Source organism: Rattus rattus, chromosome 15 (assembly GCF_011064425.1).
Source record: "Rattus rattus isolate New Zealand chromosome 15, Rrattus_CSIRO_v1, whole genome shotgun sequence".
Lineage (NCBI taxonomy): Eukaryota > Metazoa > Chordata > Mammalia > Rodentia > Muridae > Rattus > Rattus rattus.
In genome coordinates this window covers 35,543,850-35,568,780 of record NC_046168.1, presented here as the reverse complement: position 1 = coordinate 35,568,780, position 24,931 = coordinate 35,543,850, and the positions used below count along the sequence as shown (strand labels likewise).

General features: G+C 40.3%; 1 protein-coding gene across 1 annotated transcript; it reads left to right on the top strand.

Annotated features, from left to right (window-relative positions):
* Positions 1-932: 932 nt before the first annotated feature.
* Positions 933-2,168, top strand: Ftmt (ferritin mitochondrial). Its single transcript, XM_032886145.1, has one exon. The coding sequence runs from the start codon at positions 1,005-1,007 to the stop codon at positions 1,716-1,718; it is 714 nt and encodes a 237-aa protein (XP_032742036.1). The 5' UTR covers positions 933-1,004; the 3' UTR covers positions 1,719-2,168.
* Positions 2,169-24,931: the final 22,763 nt, after the last annotated feature.

Genomic DNA, 24,931 nt, shown 5'->3' with positions numbered 1-24,931 from the left:
GTGCTCTCACACATGTCAAGCTGAAACTGTGATAAATATCAGCAATTTTATATGTAGCAATTATGCCTAGATAAAGCTGTTAAAATATTTATGCTTTGCTCTGTCTTTTGCTAAAACCTCACTGAGAACAAGTTTAAGCATTGACTTACGATGAACAGTTCTTCACTGAGAAGAGTGGTAACACATGCCTATAATCTCAGCCCTCAGTATGTGAGAGGCGGAAGGATGCAGAACTCAAGTTCACTCTTAGCCAGAGAAAAAGACACACTGCTATCTTCTTCAGAATTTAAGGCTTTTTTTGTTTAAAGCATCTATCTCTACATCAGCAAAAACTAAGAAAGTAAAACCAGCCAGTATATAAAGTAAATACAGTCAGTATGCACTTTCTTTCTATTTTTCTAAAACGTGACTTCTAAACAAGGAAGGTAAGTTCTGTGTTCAAAAAGACAGTGCTTAAAAAATAGACTACGAAAGTGAAGAAGTTGTCCGCTGTGCTGGCCATTATTTTCCTACTTAATGGTTGTTAAAGTAACCAGGAGTCACTTGTAATGCTGCCTTTCCATAGGACAATTTATTGGGTCTTCCTTTCAGTGTCCCTAGGTTCTCAGACAGGAAAAGATTAGTGAAGAAAGACAAGGGACATTTCTGTGAGTCGCCGAACTTACTCTTACGACAGCCATTTTTGATTCAGGCAAATTAATCAACTACCTATACACATCTAGACCAGAATCTTGTGCTAATAATTCAGCACATGCTTTGGTAAATGGCATCCATCTGTGTTCCCTTTCCGGAGGTCCTAGTGCCACACTCATGCCTACCGTAACAAATGACAGTTACATAGCGTCAGTGGCCAAGATCACTTAGAACTCTGCATTGTGGAAGAGAAGGGCCGTGTGACGCAGAGGCCATCGCTAAGGCTGAGTTCTCATTTAGACCTGACGCTCAGCAGCAGACCTTGTGCTGAGCTTGCTGACCTCAGTTTCCCCTACTTTCAAACAGGAGTCATGCTGTCCTGCTTTTGGTTCTTCTCCAAGCACATCGGCCCTGCACTGATGTCCCTGCCCTGTGTGTTACACAGATTCACTGCCCCACGGTGCTTGGCCTCCAGGTATCCTTTAGGTCCCCTACTGGCCTCCCCTCGACGCCTCCTGGCCTCGGTGGCTTCCTCCCAGGGCTCCACTGGGCCTGCCAGAGTGCGCCAGAACTTTCACCCAGACTGCGAGGCTGCCATCAACCGCCAAATCAACATGGAGCTTTACGCATCCTACGTGTACCTGTCCATGGCCTACTACTTCTCCAGGGATGATGTGGCCTTGTACAACTTCTCCAAGTATTTCCTTCGCCAGTCCCTGGAGGAGAGGGAGCATGCAGAGAAGCTTATGAGACTGCAGAACCAGCGAGGAGGCCGGATCTGCCTCCAGGACATCAAGAAGCCAGACAAAGATGACTGGGAATGCGGACTGCGGGCCATGGAATGTGCCCTGCTCTTAGAAAAGAGTGTAAACCAGTCCCTCCTGGACTTGCACACTCTGGCCTCAGAAAAAGGAGATCCTCATTTGTGTGACTTTCTGGAAACTCACTACCTGCATGAGCAAGTGAAGTCTATCAAAGAATTAGGTGACCACGTGCACAACTTAGTCACTCTGGGGGCTCCGGCCGCTGGCCTAGCGGAGTATCTTTTCGACAAGCACACGCTTGGAAGCGGGAGCAAGCACTAAGACAGAGGCTGCCTATCGGATACCCCAGTGGGTCCCAAGACCTGGACGGAGTTAGCAATCTCCTGTTTCTTGCCCTTAAAACTTGACTCCAACTTTACATTCTCCTCCCTTTTTGGACTGTTCTGCTAATGTTTTGTAGAGAAAATATGCTTAGCTCTGTGTTCACCACAACTTTCTACCGACACCAAAATACTAATATTTTCCCAGCCTGAAAGATAGCCCAGAATACTCTGATATGAAAGGGATGGGAGACAAAACACTTAAATTAGATACAAGTGTGTGTTCTTTGAATATTATTAGCAAATGTTGTTCCTAACCATAAACCTAAACTGAACTTTATGATCTTTTCAATTCAACAATCTGTACTGTCTTCAAAATCTCATGCAAAGTGGTCGGTGAGAGAAATGTATAATATATAATTATAGGACAGAGAAGATATAGAGTACTTAGAAAATCACACATGCAAAATTTTGACAATTATTCTATTTTCCCAGTGTATTCCAAGAAATGGCAGTGTATGGAGATTTTTTTTTAAGCTTTCATATCAAACTTGGTATTAGTTACATCAGAATCAGTGGTGGTGCTGAACAGCTCAGAGGGTTTACATTTTAAGGGTTCAGAGAAGACTTTTAATTAAACACACAGAAAAAAATCAGAAATGCCTTATTTCCCTTTTAGTACTTCCTAACGATATACTATCTAGTTTGTTATGCTTTTATCTTTAAAAAATTAGATCAATGTTACAAAACAGATCGGTTTGCTTTCCAGTTCTATACCACAATCTCTAACCACAGGGTTGTACAGCTTCTCTTTCAATATAGCCCAGAGAGAAAAATCTTTCATAAAGTACATGTTTTATCACATTAGAGTGGAAGTGAAAGAACTGTGGAGGACAGAAAGTGAAAAAGACAGAAAAAAGATTCAGAAGGAAGGGGGCATCCTTCTGGGTAAAGGAATTTTGGAGGGAGGAGTCAAGATGAGTGGTATTTGGTCCACGGGAATTAGAATCAATTAGATTAGAACTAACCATGTGATAGCTTGGGGGAAAGAGCAGTGTGTAAGGGTCAAGGGATGTGGGGCTTAAGGTACTACAGGCATGAGAAAAGGGAATAGCTCCCAGGGTTCCCAGGGAGGAAGCCATCAGCAGTTTAACCTGAAAAGCACATGAACATCTACAGTTAATCAGTCCTCTGAGACATGGGTGACAAATATAGGAAAAGCTGGAATGCCTCGAAAAGAAAATGGAAAACGCATTGTGTATTGACTCTTATAGGAAGATCTTAAAACCTTTGAGAGTCTTACTTTAGTCTTCTTGAAAGTTTGGCTTCTAGGGCAGGAAAGAAATGCATTGTAAGTTGTTTCATGGAAACTCGCGTCATTCCATGGAAATCTGTATAGCGCTAACAAGAGACCTTCATTCAAACTCATCAGAAGAAACTCAGTATCCCAGAGGTTGCCTCGAGTTCCTGTACAATGTATTCAGTGATTGATAAGAAGGGCTGACTTTTAGAACAGCAGCTTAGAGCCCTTGGAAAATTAGGATCCCAGTAGTCTGTAATCAAAGAGCCCTGCCAGTTATTACACAAATTCAATGGTCTCCAGGGAAGCACCATGCATGGGATACCACAGGAGCTGCCATTAAATCCAATTTTGCTAAACATATTCAGATGTGGGCATAAATTCATAATATATTATTTTAAAAGCAATCTGTGTTACAATGACAGGGTTACATTACATTGGTGTAAACATATAGGAAGAGCTACAGAAAAGGTTGAATAACAAATATTAAAATGACTGGAAATACATCAAGACCTTTAGCTAGAATCTCTTTAGAAGTGACATTGTAGCTCGCATTCTTAAAAATCACCTGTTTCTTAACACAGCTCTCTTATGGTTATCCAATATTATCATAAGAAAAACAAATATGAGATAAGGTAAAGATTTGGACTATAGTTAAAATGATGGTTAAAATCTATTGTAGAAACATGCTAGTGAGAATTCACAAAGAGACATCATTTAAATTCTGTGATAATGATCAATTAAACAAAAAGCATGACAGGAACAGGATTTGGAAAGAAAACCAACGCAGCTCAGGTTAGTTACTGAAAAATATGGGACTTATAAATAAACAGCGCTCTCAGCGGGAGCTCTAAGTAGAGGAGGGGGAGTGTGTGATGGGCCAGTTTGCTTGTGTTGATTAGTCTCATTTTCCATTTTGTTCTGAAGTAGTCTGTTTTGCTGCGCAGAAATCCTATTATATGTCTTTAGAATATTTACCTCTTCAGCTTTTCTAGATGAGTGTTTTTCAAACAGCACATCGTAACCCATTAGTGTGTCATGAGATTGGTTAGTGAGTCACTACCCACTTTCTGTGAACAAAATAGAGTTGAAGTCAACCTAGGTGAAGAAACGATGTTGTCGGACGATATTTGCTTCGGGTCTGTGCGTGTGTATCCTCATGAATTTACATTGTAGAAGGTGACATTTCTTATTCTGCTGCTGTCACAAATATTTAAGAGCTATTCTTTTAGATAAGTAGTATACAGTCTCCGAACTCCTCAAATCTCCCTGCCTCTTTTTCCTTACTGTCAGTGATAATCCTTTTACTCACTGAGAAATTAGAAGTAATCACAGGAAATGTTCACACTGTTCCTGCTCTGAATTAGTCACACTTACCTCTGTATACATTTGTTATGCTTTCGGGTATACTATGATGGTTGAAGCATGCAACCCTAGCCTTCCCAGAGAATCCATGGGCATGGGATACCTACAATAACCCCCTCTTGCATGGTTACCCATCTTCATGAGTTGATTCCCATGAGAATGAAAACTGTATACTCCCCTTATTTTTAACAAATACCGCTACCCTTACGCTCAGAATGCTTCTAGAAAATATGAAGCTACTACCTTGTATCTATCACCTTGCATTTCTTACAAATGTTCTGCTCTCTACTTTCAGTCTTTATTTTTGCTCACAACCATCATTCCTAAGTTCAGATCAGCATGAACTTTCTTTTCCTTGTCAAACCTCTTCTTACCAGCCTCCTCCTTTTCAACCTTGACTGTGCCTGAGACCACTCACTGTTCTATATCTCAGCCGTCCTTTTAATCCCCTCTTACCCTCCTCACTGTTAAACCTTGGACCATGCTGGAGTACTGTCCTTGCATTTAGATTTCTCATGCCATACATATCTACATTTATTTCCTAAACATCTCACCAAACCCAGTGAGTTTTATTTGATTATAAACCATGTATCTAATGTAATAATTCTCCCCTTTGAACTCGGGGCTCAAGTACCAAATACTTAACATTTTTCTTTATGTATATATCAGACATCTCAAATTCATCCTGTTTGAAGCCAGATGATTGATTTACTTGTTCTCCAAAGCCTGTATATTCCTATTTTTTCCTATATGTACAATTTCATTCTAGTACTTTCTATGATCTAGCCATACATGGTTCACCTTTTTTTTCCATATTACAGTCCAGAACGTCAGCAAATTCTTTCAGTGTCACTCTCTAAAACGTCATTTCATATAAGTTCTCAATTCCAACATCATAATATTTACATCACACACATAGCAAGTCTGACAATGTCTGAACTTATGTGTATCACCTTATTTCCCAACAAAGCAGCAGCCAATGTGGATTTGATTTGATCATGTTCATCCTTAGTACTTCCCATTTTACTTCTCAAAACTTCTTATGATTCCCCCAAATAACCAAGGCCATGATGTATGCCACATCTCGCATAGTCCTGTGTGATTTGAGTACATAAAGTTCTTGGACTAGATGCACTTTTCTATATATTTGTGAATATAACAAGTGGTAAGAGATGGTGTGTGTGTGTGTGTGTGTGTGTGTGTGTGTGTGTGTGTGTGTTAATTTTCAAGACTTATCATTATCCCTGAATGTTGGGATCATCAATGTTATCTCTCTACAATAACAATGAGAAAAAATAAAAGAGGGGAGTTGGGAAGGAAGGGAGGGGAGGGAACCAGGGAGAAGAGAATATTTGTACCCTTCCGCCCCTGTATCTCAGATCTGTTTCCTCTGTGATGAACACATTCCCCCCAAGAACAAATGTATGTAACATTCTCTCTCCCTTCCCAGCTCTGATTGCTATTGTGTATCGACTTCAGGATCCTCCATTCTAATTTAGGCACTGCCTTCTCCATCAGTCAGTTCCTTTGTTTTCATTTGCTTTTCTCTGTGGCATTTATCAGCACCTCATATGTTTATTTTTTTTTTTTTGGTTCTTTTTTTCGGAGCTGGGGACCGAACCCAGGGCCTTGCGATTCCTAGGCAAACGCTCTCCCACTGAGCTAAATCCCCAACCCCATGTTTATTGTTTGCTTAGAATTTCTTCTCTCAAGGCCTCTGGGCGAGACCCTTCATTTTGTTCAGGGCTGTCATCATAACTCTGGAGACCTCCCTCCTGCTAGTAGGTCTGTAATGATAATGAGTTAATGATTCAAACGCCCAGAAACTAGTTAGAAGTGCTAATCTGCACTTTAGAAAAATTGACATTAGAACTCAAGCATGAAATTCTCATAATTTAAAAAAAAAATGAAAGTTGGGGGTAAATATTAGTGTTGGAAAAGGGATCTGCAAACTTCTCAGGAAGATATTCTGATTAGTAGTATTATTATCACTACCCAAAAAAGAGAGGCAGCAAAGGAGAGTAGAAGGCAGGCCCAAATACAGAAAATTGCCAACTGGATCGGCTCTAGATTTAGGGCAGTTAGACTTTAAAATCCTTAAAAAGTTTCAGAAACAAGATAAAAAACATCAAGACAAACAATTTTAAAATGCAGCACTGATCTCTGAGCCCTGAAAAGAGTTCCTTTCAGATGTGGTAGTTACCCAGGCCTGTAGACTGAGAGGTCATCAGAGCTGGTGATAGGAAAGTCAATAGTTATTTCAGAGTAATGCCTTTAAGAGTGGTGGAGGCAGAATGTCAAATCAGATTAAGGGAAATGAGGTGGAAAATATAGAACTCTTTTTCAAGGGTTTCTTTTTCTTTCTCTTTAATCAAAAAAAAAAAAAAACAGAGAGGGAAGATGGCTGTGGATGTTATTAGAAAAAAATAAGCCAACAAAAAGGATAGACGAGAAATAATAAACAGAACAGGTTCCAGGGAGAACCACATCCAAGGTCAGCAGGGCTCAGGCATGACCCGGAAGGATCTGTCTTCACAAACTAGCATGAACCGAAGAAGAGGGAAACAAATGACTTACAGGGCCAAGTGAAAAGAAAGCAAATAGAGGGTCCTTACCTTTGCAGAGCTCAAGTTTCTAACTAAAATAGCAAGTGAAATCATTTATGGAGGCGTGCCTATACATGTACGAATGTTTGATTATGTTTATTCATAGATATTAATACAATGTGTAAACAACACACCTAGAAATTATTTTATAAATGGGAAGTAAATCTTGTTGCATGCGTAATATTTAAGACAAAGCCTGGGGTTTGCTCTGAAATACTGCACCGATGCTAGGATAAAATCGCAGATTAGAAGCTGCCTCTATGTGACGTGGTGAATGGAAAAATGTGGGATAATAAAAGATTCTTTTCCAAAGAGCAAAAATGGGGAGACTATCAGGAAATCAAAGAAAATGGTAGGATTGTTGAAAAGTTTAGACAAACTGAAGGGTTGCAACAGAAGTGGCTGGCTGCTGGTGGAAGTGCGTACCTTACCCAAAGGGCAAGCCAAAGCTAAGCAAGAGAGAAGAGACTGGAAGGACATAGGACAAGCCCAGAGGACAAGTCCACAGCCATCGCCAGCCCTGGCTTCCATTGCTGGCTTTGGTGAGAGACTGATTCCTCTAACCCTATGGATCATGGGTGGAGAAGGGTTTCGTTTTCACTCTTTGTGAGTGAAAGAACAGTGATTCTGTCGAATGCCTTGAAAGGGAGCCTATTACTTAATGCTCAGTTTCCATGGCAGCCCTGAGAACAAAAGGCAATCATAAGTCAGAGGAGGTCCTGGAGTCACCGTGTCACAACCACAGGTGCTTAGACACAGCTGCAAAAGGTGGTGGTTGGCAGGAAGAGGGTCAGACTCTGATGAGTCAAACGTTCTGACAAGAAGAAGCTTGGCTCTGGCAGTAAAGGGTCAAGCAGGCAGAAGCTCCACTCCCTTCAGTGGGTAGTAACAGACCCCAATAATTGATGATAACAATAGTTGGGAGCCTGGGTTAGCAGTAGATAAAACTCCAAAGCCACAAGACACATGGCCACAGAGACAGAGAACTCTGAAGCTCCATTATGCTACTGAACATTTACAGTCTGGTCCCTCCAGCGGGGAGTTTAAAGCTTAGTGGATTTTGCAAGTATGGATCTCAGTCTCATGTGCAGATCTCAGGGCCATGTTTGCTTTACCCACTCATAGTGTATTTGGGAGACATAACAGGACTACACACTAAGTCCTTCCAGAGTATGTAAACTAAGGATTCTCCTTAAAGTAGAGAAATCTATTCCGCTCGGACTACAGAGACACTGGTGTGGAAAGGAGAGAATAAATACAGCTCTGCTGGATGTTTGACAGTGGAGGACAAGCAAAGCACCAGGCATGGTGTTTCTTAATATGTGGGCTGTGCCCCCCACAGGGCTTGTATATCAGATATTTACAATTCATAACAGCAGCAAGAATACAGTGATGAAGTTGTGAAAAAATAATGTTATAGTCGAGGGTCACCACAATATGAGAAACTGTATTAGTGGGTCTCAGCAACAGGAAGGCCGAGATCCACCACACTAGAAGAAAAGTCTTCAAGTGTCCTGAACCTTCCCACCTCGTCCACCCCAAGCACCTGGTTGACTCCAATTTTGAAGATTCTGCTAAGAAGCTAACAGGACAGTTCTTTTTGTGTGCCATGTACACCATATGTCCCTTTTCCCTTTTAGGGTCTACTACATGACATTTTGACTCTTTCTAAAAGGGTTTTTGTGTTGTTCTTTAAATATCCTTCATACATTTAATTTTGTCTGGAGAGCTTTGTCTTTTTTAATTGCCAGTCTTCTTTGCCATGTGCTACTCCTCCTCTTCTTTCTTGTTTCTTTTATCCAACTTGCTTTTTTTACTTTCCTTTTATTATATTGCTGCTTTCTAGTTCATTTATTCACTATTTCTCCTACATAATTTCTAATGTCACAACAGACTCTATTTTGTCATTTTCTGTTCTGTGTTCATGTGTGCTCTGTTGGTGGCCTTTAATGAAATTCAAGTTTATTTCTTTGTTTTGTGTACGGTTGCTATTGTAGCAACTGTTTTTTTATTCTTTGTCAGTGGGATTGTAAATTGAGCCCTCAAAGATAGGCTTCTTGCTAAGATCTTCAGACAAATTGTGGAGAAAGATTCAGACACAGAGATCACAATATCGAACAAGAAACCCACTAAAGCAAGACAGTATGATCCCCAAAATTATAGATGAAAGAAGGTTGTTCAAGTGGTCAGATGAATCTGATTTTTTTCCTCTTAAGGCAAATAATAAGCCATTCTGTTTAATTTATAGTTTGTATAATATTTGAAATAGTATAAACTGAAAGAAACCTATGTGCAAACAAAAAACAATGTTGCTAAATTCAATGGCTATCAGGATTGTGTTGTATCAAGGGGTCTGCTGTGAGGACCAAACAGCAGACTTCATTCACACACCAAAAACCACATGAGATCCACAACAAAATCTTTTTCTTTTTTTAAGTAGTTACAAATTATTTTTATTTTGTGGACTATTGTGGTTGTTTTTTGTTTTGTTTTTTCTTTAATCCCTTTTTACAGTTCAATCTTCATCCCCCTCCTGGTCCACCCACTCCACATCCCATACATCCCTCCTCCCCATCTCTAAGGATGTCCCCACCCCCACCTTCACTCACCAGACCTCCCCACTCCCTGGAGCCTCAAGTCTCTCAAGGTTTAGGTGCTCTTCTCTCACTGAATCAGACCAGGCACTATGTTCATAGTGGCCTTATTTGTGATAGCCAGAAGCTGGAAACAACCAAGATGTCCCACAATAGAAGAATGAATACAGAAAATGTGGTCCATTTACACAGTGGAATACTATTCAGCTATTAAGAACAAGGACACCATGAGTTTTTCAGGCAAATGGATGGAACTAGAAAATAATCATCCTGAGTGAGGTAATTTAGATCCAAAAGGACATGCATGGTATGTTCTCACTAATAAGTGCATGTTAGGGATATTAGCCAAAAAAGTACAGAATACCCAGGACACAATCCACAAAACTCAAGAAAATTTAACAAACCGAAAGACCCAAATGAGGATACCTCAACCCCACTTGGGAGGGAGAAGAAAGCAATCACAAAAGCATAATTTTTTCCAAAAGGTTACAACTTACATGGATTCTGCTGTATGAACTAGTTATGTGGTAAATATTTTAATAGCAAAAAGAATCATATATTGGTGGTGAATGTACTACACAATGTATGGAAATTGGGGCAGATATGACCTGCTCTTAGTAAAGGAGGGGGTCATTTTAGAAACAATTTCTCTCTACACAGTGTTCCAGGCAAACTGAAGACATTGGAACGTTTATCCAAAGAGATCTGGAGAGTAGAACTGTTGATGTTGATGCTTTGATGATGGATGACAGACAACATTGATGAGACAAGTCCCCTCAACTTATCATTTCTCATTAGTAAATGATAAGTATGGTGTCACTGGGGACATTGCTTTTTTGTGTCATCCATTACAAGGAACAACTAAATCAAGAAATTCATACAAAGCATTAAAACCTGGTGAAAGTGGATTCTTTTGTTCATTGTCAACATCATCTACTGTAGGTAGTCACGGTGCTCACAGTGAGTAGTTAAAAAGAGGCACTTGGAAAAAATAGGGAATTTTAGCATTATTAAACAATTTCATGTTTAATAATGTATTTCATTTAAAAAATTATGCACAAAAACATCACAATGGATGGAATCACTTAGATTGCTATCGGGATATGAATTTCCTATGGGCTGAATACTGAATTATCACCAATTCCAAGAATGTCTTTAAAGTGTTGGTGCTGGCTCTAATGATGTCATTTGGTGTTTGCAGTACGACATTTGAGTCAAGGCTAAGTGATAAAAAGTTTGTGATTCGCGACATAAATAAAGTCATCTATAGCATCAAAAACTGCATGTGTGCCAGTACTTGACTGAAAATTGGTTTACAGAAATTGCATTGTTTAGTGGTTTTAGCTGCTCATTTAAATGACCTAACATAGTCCTTCAAGGTAGAGAGCAACTTACCCATAAAGTATTTCAACTCATTGCAGCATTTTAAATTAACCCAAAATTGTGGTCAACTCAACTTAAGACAAGTTTATGGATTTCAGCACATGGAATAAACATAAGCCTGTAAACACTACAAAATATGCATTTTGCTTTTTGAGCTGATATAATTACTTGAAAGTTGATTTCAAGATTTCTGGAAAAATCGATTTTCCTGTGCCTGTGACTCCACTCTTAGTCAGCATTGCTATGCTAGCTGCCAATTTCCCCAATAGAATGCATAGAGCTAAATCTGCCATTGAATTTAAGAAAACATTGATTGTGTCCATTGCGTTGTACAGGCTTGTCTTTCCAGAGACAACTCTCCCTCACTTCATAAACAAACCTTACTAATGGCCTTGCTTCTGGGCAGCATCTACACTTACATTTCAAGAATGAAGCAGACAGAAAATAAACATGGAACCAAAATACTTCATGTGCCCCGTGAGAACGCGGCGAGGATTTCAACTCCATCTATCAAAGCACTTATTATTCCATTAGTTCTTCAATACACAATCAGGTATCATATTAGTTTGAACTTGCCTTCTTTTCTTTTGTAATGAAAAATAACAAAAGCATTCAATTAGCTAATATATGCTCATTTTATTTAGCAGTGATTGAAACTTGGGACATATTAAACAATTTCAAGGAATCGTCAAATGGAGAGCCACATAATGTGAATTTTTTTATGGGAAGCCTTTTATTGATCTGTGGCAATAGGCATGACAATTTTATGCTGACCTAACGACTCGACTGCCTATCACATTTCATGACTGGTTGTGATTTAATGTGTAATGTATAGCCACACTTTTCCATCCAACGTAGCCCAGCAAAGGCACAAGTGCAAAACTCCCTGATGTCACTCTAAAGATAAGTTCCTGACATTTGTAGGGCCTTGCTCAATTCAAGTAGGACTCTTTAAGTGAACATGGCAGTCACAGAGATTATAAGTCATTGTGAATTAAAATTAGGACTAAAGACAATGTTCTTGTTTAAAATGTAACAGTAGTAATACTTTATGATAGCTTTGCACTAGGAAATTTATGAAATTCTCTTAACATTTTTCTCACCACTCTGTCATCTAGGTGTTATTTCATCTTTCTAATAAACTTAGACTCAGAAGTCATACTATTAGCAAGTGTCTAAGCCACATTAATACCCAGGGGTGTTCACTTTCATGTTCTAGAGATTTCTATGCTGCAGCTCTGCTTTCTAGGGAAGGATTTGAGATCAAACCCATGTTAAGTTCTTCATCTGAAGTACTAAATAAAATCCTTTCCCACAGGAGATTTCTTAGTACATGCACCATCTTCAACAGCGTGATTTATTAGCTTAATTATACCCATTAGTAGAATATAATGATATCAAAGTCTTAATTATTAGATTTCAATCATACTAATTGGTGATGAAAATATTATTAAGTGTCAGCAGTATCTGAGTTGAATATCTTGATGGCTAACTTTTACTGTCACATGTGTAGTACATATAATAACAGATTCAAACTAGTAAATAAAAAAATTGTTTCCCTAATTTCTTTCTCGGTTTGTTTCTCTTTTGTGTAGAGGAAGGCTACTGATTTATTTGAGTTAATTTTATACCCAGCCACATCTGAATAATAAAAAACCCAGGATAGCTAAAACTATCCTCAACAATAAAAGGACTTCAGGGGAATCACTATCCTGAACTCAAGCAGTATTACAGAGCAATAGTGATAAAAACTGCATGGTATTGGTACAGAGAAGACAGATAGACCAATGGAACAGAATTGAAGACCCAGAAATGAACCCACACACCTATGGGCACTTGATTTTTGACAAAGGAGCCAAAACCATCAAATGGAAAAAAGATAGCATTTTCAGCAAATGGTGCTGGTTCAACTGGAGGTCAACATGTAGAAGAATGCAGATCGATCCATGCTTATCACCCTGTACAAAGCTTAAGTCCAAGTGGATCAAGGACCTCCACATCAAACCAGACACACTTAAACTAATAGAAGAAAAACTAGGGCAGCATCTGGAACACATGGGCACTGGAAAAAATTTCCTGAACAAAACACCAATGGCTAATGCTCTAAGATCAAGAATCGACAAATGGGATCTCATAAAACTGCAAAGCTTCTGTAAGGCAAAGGACACTGTAGTTAGGACAAAACGGCAACCAACAGATTGGGAAAAGATCTTTACCAATCCTACAACAGATAGAGGCCTTATATCCAAAATATACAAAGAACTCAAAAAGTTAGACCGCAAGGAGACAAATAACCCTATTAAAAAATGGGGTTCAGAGCTAAACAAAGAATTCACAGCTGAGGAATGCCAAATGGCTGAGAAACACCTAAAGAAATGTTCAACATCTTTAGTCATAAGGGAAATGCAAATCAAAACAACCCTGAGATTTCACCTCACACCAGTGAGAATGGCTGAGATCAAAAACTCAGGTGACAGCAGATGCTGACGAGGATGTGGAGAAAGAGGAACACTCCTCCATTGTTGGTGGGATTGCAGACTAGTACAACCATTCTGGAAATCAGTCTGGGGTCTGACTGGGGACATTGAACTGCCTGAGGATCCAGCTATACCTCTCTTGGGCATATACCTAAAAGATGCCCCAACATATAAAAATACACGTGCTCACTATGTTCATCACAGCCTTATTAATAATAGCCAGAAGCTGGAAAGAACCCAGAGCCCTTCAACAGAGGAATGGATACAGAAAATGTGGTACATCTACACAATGGAATATTACTCAGCTATCAAAAACAATGACTTTATGAAATTCGTAGGCAAATGGTTGGAACTGGAAAATATCATCCTGAGTGAGGTAACCCAACACAGAAAAACACACATGGTATGCACTCATTGATAAGTGGCTATTAGCCCAAATGCTTGAATTACCCTAGATGCCTAGAACACATGAAACTCAAGACGGATGATCAAAATGTGAATGCTTCACTCCTTCTTTAAAAGGGGAACAAGAATACCCTTGGCAGGGAATAGGGAGGCAAAGATTAAAACAGACACAGAAGGAACACCCATTCAGAGCCTGCCCCGCATGTGGCCCATACATATACAGCCATCCAATTAGACAAGATGAATGAAGCAAAGAAGTGCAGGCTGACAGGAGCCAGATGTAGATCGATCCGGAGAGACACAGCCAGAATACAGCAAATACAGAGGCGAATGCCAGCAGCAAACCACTGAACTGAGAACAGGACCCCCATTGAAGGAATCAGAGAAAGAACTGGAAGAGCTTGAAGGAGCTCGAGACCCCATATGTACAGCAATGCCAACCAAACAGAACTTCCAGGGACTAAGCCACTACCCAAAGACTATACATGGACTGACCCTGACTCTGACCTCATAGGTAGCAATGAATATCTTAGTAAGAGCACCAGTGGAAGGGGAAGCCCTGGGTTCTGCTAAGACTGGACCCCCAGTGAATGTGATTGTTGGGGGAGGGTGGCAATGGGGGGAAGATGGGGAGGGGAACACCCATAAAGAAGGGGAGGGGGAGGCATTAAGGGAATGTTTGCCCAGAAACCGGGAAAGGGAATAACACTCGAAATGTATATAAGAAATACTCAAGTTAATAAAAAAATAATAATAATAATAATTGTCCTCAAGGCTTCAATGCAGTGCAGCACCCAGAAGACAGACCCGCTAGCATGCTGACCAACTCAGCTACCATCCCAGCCTGGATCCAATGCTTTGAGTCAGCACCACTCTATGTACCCGTGAGCTGTTGGCAGGAATGAAGGAGCCAGTCCTCCAGACCCAGATGTCATTACTGAATGGGGCCCCCAGCATGGAGCCACTATGGCTGCAACCTGAGCTTCTGGCCTTGCTGGGAGACTGAGGAAAGGACAGTGGAGCTTCCTGCAGTATGCAGGCACAAGGAGGGGCAGCGAGGTGTGCAGCAGCCTGGAGCTCACCCAGAACCTATACACAGAATCCCTGCCTGTCCACAAGACCACATGATTCTGAGCAGCAGCAGGATATCTGAAAGGAGTCTAGGTGATGGCCCAGTATTTATAGTGTGTCAGAATCCAGACCCCTTGAACAGGACCAGTGACTCACTGCTGTTGAGATATATCTATATCTATATCTATATCTCTATCTATATCTATATCTATATCTATATCTATATCTATATCTATATCTATATCTATATCTATATCTATATATAGTGTGACACACTGCCACACTGCAGTTTCCAGTGAAGAATAGATGTGGTGGCAGTAATGAGTTTAAAGGCAGGCTGTAGTAGACATAGAACATGTCATTGCCAAACAGGACCAGCAAGGTGGTTTACAGCAGCCTAGAGCTAGAACTCTTATTCACCCCCACTCCCCCACACATGCTGTCTGGCCACACAGTCTCCCTGGTTCTGGGCACAGGGGTATCCAGCATGGGAATAAAAGGTTCATTTTCTGGATTAGACCTCCTTGAAAGATCTCTGTGGTCCATGCTGACCCCGGAGACCACTTGGGTATCTGGCCATGGTCTGCTGTGTTAAAGTCAGAAGTTTGCACAATTATTCATGGTCCTACAGCAACTGGCAGCCACGTTGATGTTCCTGCCCTGAGTTACCATGGAAGGCTATACAGATGTTTTTGGTCTGGGTTACTGCTTGAGGCCATCCTAATGTTCTCGGTCCTTGATGTCACCAAGGGTTATAACACCAAGGAGTTATAACACACATGGGTCTGATTCTGTGGTTTCACAGTAGCTAGAGTCTGTGTATGTTCCATGTTAATCAAAAAAGGCCATATATATGTCCATGGTCCATGTTACAGCCTGAACCCATGTTGAATACCATGGTTTGTGCTGCCACTGATGGCCATATTGATGTCAGTGTCCTGGTCTGTACCTGAGGCCATTTTGATGCCCTTGGCCCATACTGCCACCAAGAGCTGTGAGAGTGTTTAAGGCCTGTGCAGCAGAAGAGGGCCATGTGGTGTTTATGATCTATACTGCCACCAGAGACCATGCAGAGGTCCTTGGCATATGCTGATACCAAAGACCATACGGATGCTCATGGTTCTTACTGTCTCCAGAAACCATGTGTAAGAGCATGGTCCTAGCTACTGTTGACTGGAAAGGACAAGGAAACTACTTCTGCCATGGTATTAATGACTACAGGCTAACAGTTGAGAAAAAAGAACATAGAAGACTTTTGTGATAACCCATCCCACCCTACCCCCCAAAACAGTAAGAGCCTAGACAGAAAGCCATTGAAGAGAACTCTTAAAAATTGTGATAAGAATGTGGAAGTGTAGCTCTCCACAACTGATGGTTCCTGCCAGGGATGTGGGTGGGGAAGGACTCCATTTTCTTTAAGGGGCAGGCCTTAAAGACCATGCTCCAGTCAATATATGGGCAACACTAATTGGGTTTTTTTCTGTTTCTTTCTTTGGAGGTGGGAAGCTCCCAATGTTTATAGGGCAGACTCAGATGGACTGGAAAGGGGAGGAAGCTCAGGGATCATGATGTGAACTCCCCAAATAAGCAATCAAATATTATTTTTAAGATTTTCTTCTATTGACCATTATCCACATAAGTCAGTGTATAGGCTTTTAGTTTGTCTTCTATTGGCGTGGATTTTTGAGAGTTTATCTATCAATGAAACTTAAGAAAAAAATACTCAGTAGACTGAAGTGGAAATTTCTGGTTTCTTTGGAAACTCGGCAGTGCCACATGATGTTTTTATGAAAGCTGTCTTGTGAAGCAGGCACATGAGAGGACATATGATGTTTTGCTGGAGCAGATGCTTGAGAGGGTGCATGATGTTTAGAAAGAATATAAACATAGCCTCACATGAGGAAGAGGGGACGCTCTTCCATCGCTATGCCTTGCAATGTTTTGTTGGCTGGTCTTCACTGGTCTTCACTGGTCTTCATTTTGTAGAAAGAAACACACAAAAGAACATTTTGTGGCACTCAGGCTAATTCTTGTCACTTCCACTGACTCTTGAGGAGCTCCGCAGTTTCTTCGGGATGGAGGTGCCACTACTGATTCATGCTTGGTGTTTGCTAGTGTACTGGAGGGCTGATTTCCTAACAAGGATTGGAATCGCCCCAAACAACTACATCTAAATAGGTTCATAACCCTTTTGTCCTACTAACCAACTTTCTCCTCTACCTTTGGTCAATGGACTAGAATGGAGATTGAAGGGTTTACGAATTGTAAGTAAAATAGGCTTTGAAAAATCTAAGCCTACAGTAGATCCTTTTAAATTATTCTTTAAATTGCTCTTGTCTGAGAAGTAATAGTTTTAGGTAAACTTTTTTACTTCGTTCTCTGCAATTTTTTAATACTTGCACAAAACATATGTGTGGTCTTGAAAGGGCACAGGAAATAAATATCTTTGCTATCCAAGAGGTGTATCAGTAGGTAGCACAGTTACCAGATAAGTGGCACACACTGTAACACCATCACTTCGTAGATGCAGAGACAAAGGATTACAAGTTCGAGGACAACCTAGGCTACATAGCAAGATCTGGACTTTAAAAGAAAGGGGAGGGGATGGGTGAGGAGAGAGAGGGGAACTGTGATCAGGTTGGAAATAAATAAATAATAAAAAGGAAAGAAAACAAACAAAGTGGCTGGTGCGATGGTTCTACTGGGTAAGAGTTCTTACTGTGCAAGCACAGTGTCCTTAATTCAAATCCCCAAAACTAACACAAGGAGCCAAGAGAGGCTGCATGTGCTTTTTACCCCTGCATGAAGAGGAGATCCTGGGACTTGGCTGGACAGCCAGCCAAAACAAAGCAGTTAACTTCTAGTTGGTGAGAGACCCTGCCTCAAGGCAACATGGCAGAGAAATAGAAAAGACTTCCAACAACTTCATCTGCCCTCCACATATGTGCACATGGTCTGTTACATACACATGCACACTCATATGCAGACAACATACACCACACACACACACACACACACACACACACACACACACACACATGCACACACAAGATAACAGATACAAGAAGTAACAATGAGTAAATGACAAGAGAGATAAAATGTAAAAGCTCCAACTTGAGATTGGAGTTTCACTAACACAAAAGAATTTTGAATGTCACCGAACTCCTGACTGGTAAGACACTACTTCAGCCCATAGATACCCAAAGAAAGGGGAGTAGGAAGAGGGAAGGTGCTATGTGAGGGGAAACATGTGAGTAGAAATCTGGGAAAAGTAGTGACTCCAAAGGTAATAACACATGAGAATTTTATTATATAATACAGAGAAGCTGCCCAAGCATTGATTAAATTCTCACTCCAGTATGTGAGGACTCAAGGCAAGAGTGGTTACAAACATAAGAAAAGTTACCATTACCATGAGAAGAAAAGAAACATTTCCTCAAAGAAGATCACGACAATCCAGAAACATGATAATCACACTTTCAAGTTATCTCTGCCACAGCCCACATAGCTGGCTCTCATCAAGGCCAGCTTGCTTTCCCACAACAGGGATGCTACCACTCTTTGTGTCCCCTGCACTAGCACTCTTGCATGACCACCATGATCCTTAGTGGAAGTCACATCCTCCGTGCTACAGCCAGCTACCCAGGCACACTCTCCACTCTCTCTACCCTTCCCCATCTGTCCCCACATTGGTGGATGCTATGCACAAGAACACACATCAGGACTTCCCTACTCCGGAGTCCCATCAAGCTTTTATTCCTCCAGGTCCCCTCTTTCCTCTGGTGTCACTCGTATGCTCCATGTCCACCTACCCTAGACAACATCGCATTGCTACCTTCAGTCCCTCGTCGCCAAGGACTAATAAACGGCCATGTGAAGGCTGTACAGTCAATGAGAAACTACCATATTAAGGCCCAGCTGGCACAGTTTGGAACCACTCCCCAGTGCATTCAGACATATACATTGGAGATATAATTAGCTATGTACAGACAACAAGTATATCTTCAATATAGTATCTTAGTGTGACTATAGTAACCACATCTAGAATTCTGCATTAAGTATCTGGAATAATGTACCTGATTCTGCTGGCCACTTAAACTTCTTAAACTCTCAGGAATCTTTAAAATTAGAAACCATAAGTTCTCTTTTACTGACCGTTTCATCTCTATAGTATCCACAAAGGAAAACATTCTACCCTGAAAAGTAAGGGTAATCCAGAAAACTGGGTCACGGAAGGTCTCAGAAGGCACCTTCTCCAGGTAAAAGTGTGAATTTTTCATCGTATTTCTACTCTCAAAGCATTTGAAACATTTTAATTTTCTGAGACAGGGTTTTGCCATGTGGCCAGGCTGACCTCAAACTGGGGATTCCCGTGCTGGCTGCTCACCTCCAACGTGGATCAGAGGCCTGCACCTCTCCACCCGCTGAGCTGGCTGTATCGATGCGCATTTGCAGTGCATTTCAGTGTTTTCACTAGACAGACTTTTTCTTGTCTAACTTCCTGTTCCTCTCTCCTACCCAACTCAAGTATGGTACTGTGCAGGCGGATCTTCACATGACACAGTGAGCACCCAGTGCACCTGTAGGCGTCTGTCAGCCCCAAGCAGATTTTAGTGAGTCCTATTGGTACCAAGCAGCTTAGATTTCACGCTTCTGGGAATAGTATAGGGGTAATGAATAGGAGTCATGGCAGCAACAACACGCCTCCTTTCTGGAGCTAGTCCACACCTAATGGACTTGAGGATTCCTAGAGAGAGAGGTCAAACAGAGAACATGTGGCAAAAATTCACCTTTCCTCCAGCTTGGAATGTCTGTGCAGGTATATCCCGCCTCCAGTGAGCCCTGTGAGACCTGAAGCCACAGTGATTGCCCCGCAACTCCCCTACCCAAAGCCTAATTGTCTATCTTCAATCGTTGACCCTAATCCTAAACGAATCCCCATAAACTTCTTGCAAGCAGGATTTCTGTCTCAGAGTCAACTAGATAATCCACATCTGAGAACTAAGATTTTTCGTTCAAATTTCAGCATGAATTCGTTATACATGTACATGTGACCATAGATGGGGCTAGCGAAATGGCTCAGTAGTTATGAGTGTTACATGTTCTTCTAGATAACCTGGGCTCAGTTCCCAGAACCTATGTGATAGCTAACGACTGTCTTCAACTATAGTTCCAGAGGATCCAACACGTGCTTCTGCCTCCCGAGATGACTCCCTGCACCTGGTAAACAAATAGATACACATGTGGGCAACATGGTATTTTGAAAAGAAAGTTGCTGTATCATAATTAATGCGGTGAGATATAGAATGAACCTATAAGCTTCAATGGATGAATAGATTCTAAAACACATACAAAGGTGTATTCAATATCTATATACATGTATACATACACATGTAGCATACACATACATGCATGCATGCACTTATAGCCAACAGAATAGCATTCATCAGTCACAAAGGAAATTCCATTAGATGGGACACCATGGCTATAGCTTGGGAATTTTACCATGAGTGAAAAATGTTAGACACAGAAAGACCAACGACTACGTGATCTCACCTGTGAAATGTAAAAAAGGCCGAACTCAGAAAATGGCATGGAGAGTGACTGAGTGACTGGTGAATGGGCGAGTTTCAGTTAGAAGCAAAAAAAAAAAAAAAAAAAAAAAAAAAAGAGCTCTATTTACAGCATGATGACCACAATTAGTTGCAATGTCACTCTTTTCTTAACTATGGCTGAGAGGAGATTTTAAGTAGTCACAACCCATAACCATTCTTATTTGATAATGGATATGTTAATCATGTTGATTTTAGCCATTCCACAATATATACACACACCAAATATCATGCTGTAAATCGCGAATATATACAGTATTTATTAAATAAAAACAAGTGAAAGTATCTTTTCTTTTAAAAAATCCTGATGGCTTCTCCTCTCCAAAAGCCCAAAATCCACATTTTAAGTAAATCATGGGATGGCTGAAGTGGGGACAACATGAAAATTGAAAACTTTAAAATCCAAAGCCTGCCTCTCAGGTGTGAGGTTAAAGATAAGTTAGAGTCAAAGGTGACGACTGCTCCACATAACTGACCTAAGATGTCTCCCTGTTTTAGATCTCTTAAAAGCAGTGGAACCCAGCCTCTTCCCCAGTTAGACATTTATGAAGTCTTTACATGTGTCAAAACTCAGCAACAGACACTAAGAGACAGAGATCCCTCAGGGATCTAGAATCAAATACTGGGTTTTGATATCAGAAATTACAAGGTTCAATTCAGGAAATGACATTTAGCTTAACGTGACCAAGCATTCATTCAATGCAGTCGGGTTCAAGATTAGCTGGATTTACTACCGTCCTAAAGCTCCCAGCAAAAGACCATTAGGAAAACGTTGCTTTTACACAGGATGAAAATATTATGTTCTTCAGTATGTTTCTACTGATGTCAAAGAGATTATGTCATGTAAAGGTCAGCCACTGCGCTATCTGAAAATTTGTTGCAATTTGCAAAGAAAATAGTTTCTCTTTGTTTTAGCTAAATTAGAAGTTAATGGAGTGAGTATCCCACCGTAGCAATAATGTAAATAAATACAGAGCTGGAAGGGAGAGAGAGTGAATCAAATTGAGCTGAGCGGTACATCTTCCCAAGAACATTGTGCACAAAAACACGGGCTGAAGAGTAATTATTTTTACGCATGGTCACTTGGCATTTTCCACCAGTAAAACATATTGGACCCAGATCCCAAAGATGAGTGCGAACTTCTGTTTGTTAATGTCAGGACGCCACCTTGTGGACAATGCCCCTTATTTGGAAAACTCGATCTGATTTCTTTCTATAGCAAAAGGTTTTCAAGTAAATCTTCTCCATAGGGCAGAAATTAATCAATAAAGACACATTTCTTTTATTTCCATTTACACACAAAGCTATCATTAATAAATTTCATTAAAGATGCTGCTTCTTACTGTGGGTTTGCTTCAGGCTAAATTCAATATCCAAAGTATCCATCTGCTAGAGAAATACTCAACTAAATATTTGTTTTCAAAGAAGTAACAAAACCTCTGTCAGTAAAGGTACAGTCCACTTACTTCTATAGCGTGACGGTCGACACTGCAAGCGAGATGTAAGATGCCCAATGTACTGTTGCTAGGATTCAATAGAAAATTTGAGATGTGAAAATTCTCAAGTACTAAGCTGATTTTTAATATGTTATGTTCCCCACTAATATATATATAGTTTTGAAATTTACAATTCTAAAGCGTTTGTTTTCCTAAAACCACAACAAGGTTTAGCAAAGCATGGTATACATCCATCTTGGACAAATAAATATACATGTTGGGTCTTAGTAGTCATCACAGCTGACAGGAGAAACAGCAGCAGCAAACATAAATGATGGTGAGGTATACACAGCAGAGCTTTAAACACTGGGGTCTGCCGTAGTATAGGAATTAATGAGAGCTAGGTCTTATGTCTGGTCCTTGTTCTTAGCCCTGCCCTCTAAGCACAGTCCTGTTTCTAGTTCACTCACTCACTGAGCCCCCTCTATTCTTCTGACCCATTTTCTTTTAGCAGCTGTCACTTGGAATAACCCATCATGGCTAACGTCTCAGTCATGTGACTGGGGAGGGCAATTATGTGCAGTTAATGTAAAAGAGTTTAAATGATTTTCTTTTACTGAAAGAAGTACAAGTTTGAATTTTCTTATTTACTAACTGTGCTACTTTGGGTAACTCCCTGAGTTTTCTTTGTCATGTTTTTCTTTTCAGTGATATCCTACATAGTTATAAGATTAAAGTGTGTAAGGTATACATCATGGTAGTTGAGTAACAACAGAAGGGGGGTGGCAGAAAGGAACCTGGGGTTATTATAGTTATTATAGTGGATATTATTTAATTCAACCTCTTCCCAAACCTCCAAATAAATCAGATCGTGACATAGTTTCCATTTAATATTTGTAAAAGAAACAATCCTCTTCTGCTTTGATATCCATAAAATATCTGGTCAGAAAAAAAATAAGTGTAATGATTTCCTCTAAGTGACCAAAGCTTTAAAACAACTTTCAGTTTCCTGGCTGTTTCATAGTGCACGGGCAGCAAAATGTTCAATTCTTCAAACTACTGGAATCTTTACAGATCATTAGACATAAGAAAAATAGCAGGTGCATCTTTGACTTGAAAAGGTGACTCGTCTTCCTTGTCTGGATCTGAGACTCCTTCAGCTAATGCTGTTAGTCAAGGGTGAGCGCACTGCTCAGCTAACACACCAGCAACCAGATGTCCCAAGTGAAGGACCTAGAAAAGCGAACAGTTACCTGCTCGTCTCTCTCCTGACCGTGTCATGTTCTGAAAATTATAAACAGCAACCGGTTACTGTGTGGGAACTGTGTGGGCTACTGCTCTCGGCTACACCTACGAGCCTTGTTAGGATTTACTGCACTTAAAATCCAGCTAATGAAAGCAAAAGCATTTCCAAAACACGTAAAGTCTCAAAAAGTGACAATCAATATTCTCTTCATCCTGTTCATTTCTTCATGGACCACTTCCTACACTAGTTTAAGGGTCGTCTGAATTCCCAGCACCGTCTTCCCCCTCATTATCCATGGCAGCTCCTCACTAAAGCACCTGGCCACCTTGTACTTGATTATACTCTACACCTATAAATCAGGGAAAGGCGAGGCACCTTAGGCAGGGCAAAGCCTAGCACTTCTTCACGTCTCTAGCTTTTAGATAGGAACTTACCATATCTCTTAGAAGAAGTTTAACATTTTCACGTCCAGCAAAAAAAGAAATTTCTTTTATTCTACTCAAGCTGATTTGTATTTTTGCAAACACAATATTTAAATTCATTTGGATTACTTCCATTACACATTTTATTGTCAGTCATAACACATTCTGACTGTTCATCAAAAAAGAATGGGCTAGGGACATAAATGAATGGTAAAGTATTCCCCATGCTTAGAAAAGTGGCTTTAAAGCCCAGTTTTAATAAAGATATCAAACATAACAAACAAGGATGTGTTTCTAAATTTCCTTTAAGTGTAGGGCTTTCACTCTAAATTCATGTTAACAAGGCAATTCCAAATTGCCTACCATGTTTATCCTTGTTAAAATTTGTTTAATGCAATATGAATTCAATAAACAATTTATTGGAAGGTCTGTAAAAGAAAAAGATCTACTTTTCGAACAACCTGAGCTCCTCTGCTCGCTGGTTGGACAAATCCAGCTACCAGTCGTTTATCTTTTGGGACAACCCAGCTAGTTCACTGGCATGGGTCAGTGCTGTGGTCTGAATCGGTCATTCTTCTCTGTATATCACTTCTTCAGAGAGTAGTGGTGGAGGCTGACCTTTAGGTTTCAATGTTATACTTTTACAAACTGACTACATATTAAGAAGACAGTATGAAAAATACAGTTTACCTATGATTTGGATTTATTTATTTATCTATCTATTTATTTATTTATTTATCTAGTTCCTAAATCTTAAAAAAAAAACAAAAACAAAACAAAACAAAAAACAAGTAGGCAGAGAACAGAGTGAAAAATTCATGATATTTTCTACTTTGTTCTCATCACAATATTTTTTCTGAATCTTTTATTACGTTTACAGCCCAGTCTTTGCTGTTCCCCTAGTCTGCCCTCCCACAGTTCCTCATCCCATTCATATCCCCACACCTGTCTTCAGTAGGATGCCCCCCTACTTCCTGCCAGGCTTCCTCACTCCCTGGAGGTTTAAGTCTCTCAAGGGCTAGGAACATCTTCTCCCACTGCACCCAGACCAGGCAGTCCTCTGCTGTCTATGTATCAAAAAATTAGGTATAGAGCTAAACAGCGAGTTCACAGCAGAGAAATCTCGAATGGCCAAGAAGCACTTAAAGAAATGTTCAAAGTCTTTAGTGATCAGGGAAGTGCAAATCAAAATGACCCTGAGATTCCAACTCAGAATGGCTAAGATCAAAAACTCAGGTGACAACAGATGCTGGCAAGGAGATGGAGAAAGAGGAATACGCCTCCATTGCTGGGGCGG

What these genes read in the sequence shown, in the direction of transcription:
- Ftmt (XM_032886145.1), top strand. Translation starts at nt 1,005, where the DNA reads ATGCTGTCCTGCTTTTGGTTCTTCTCCAAGCACATCGGCCCTGCACTG.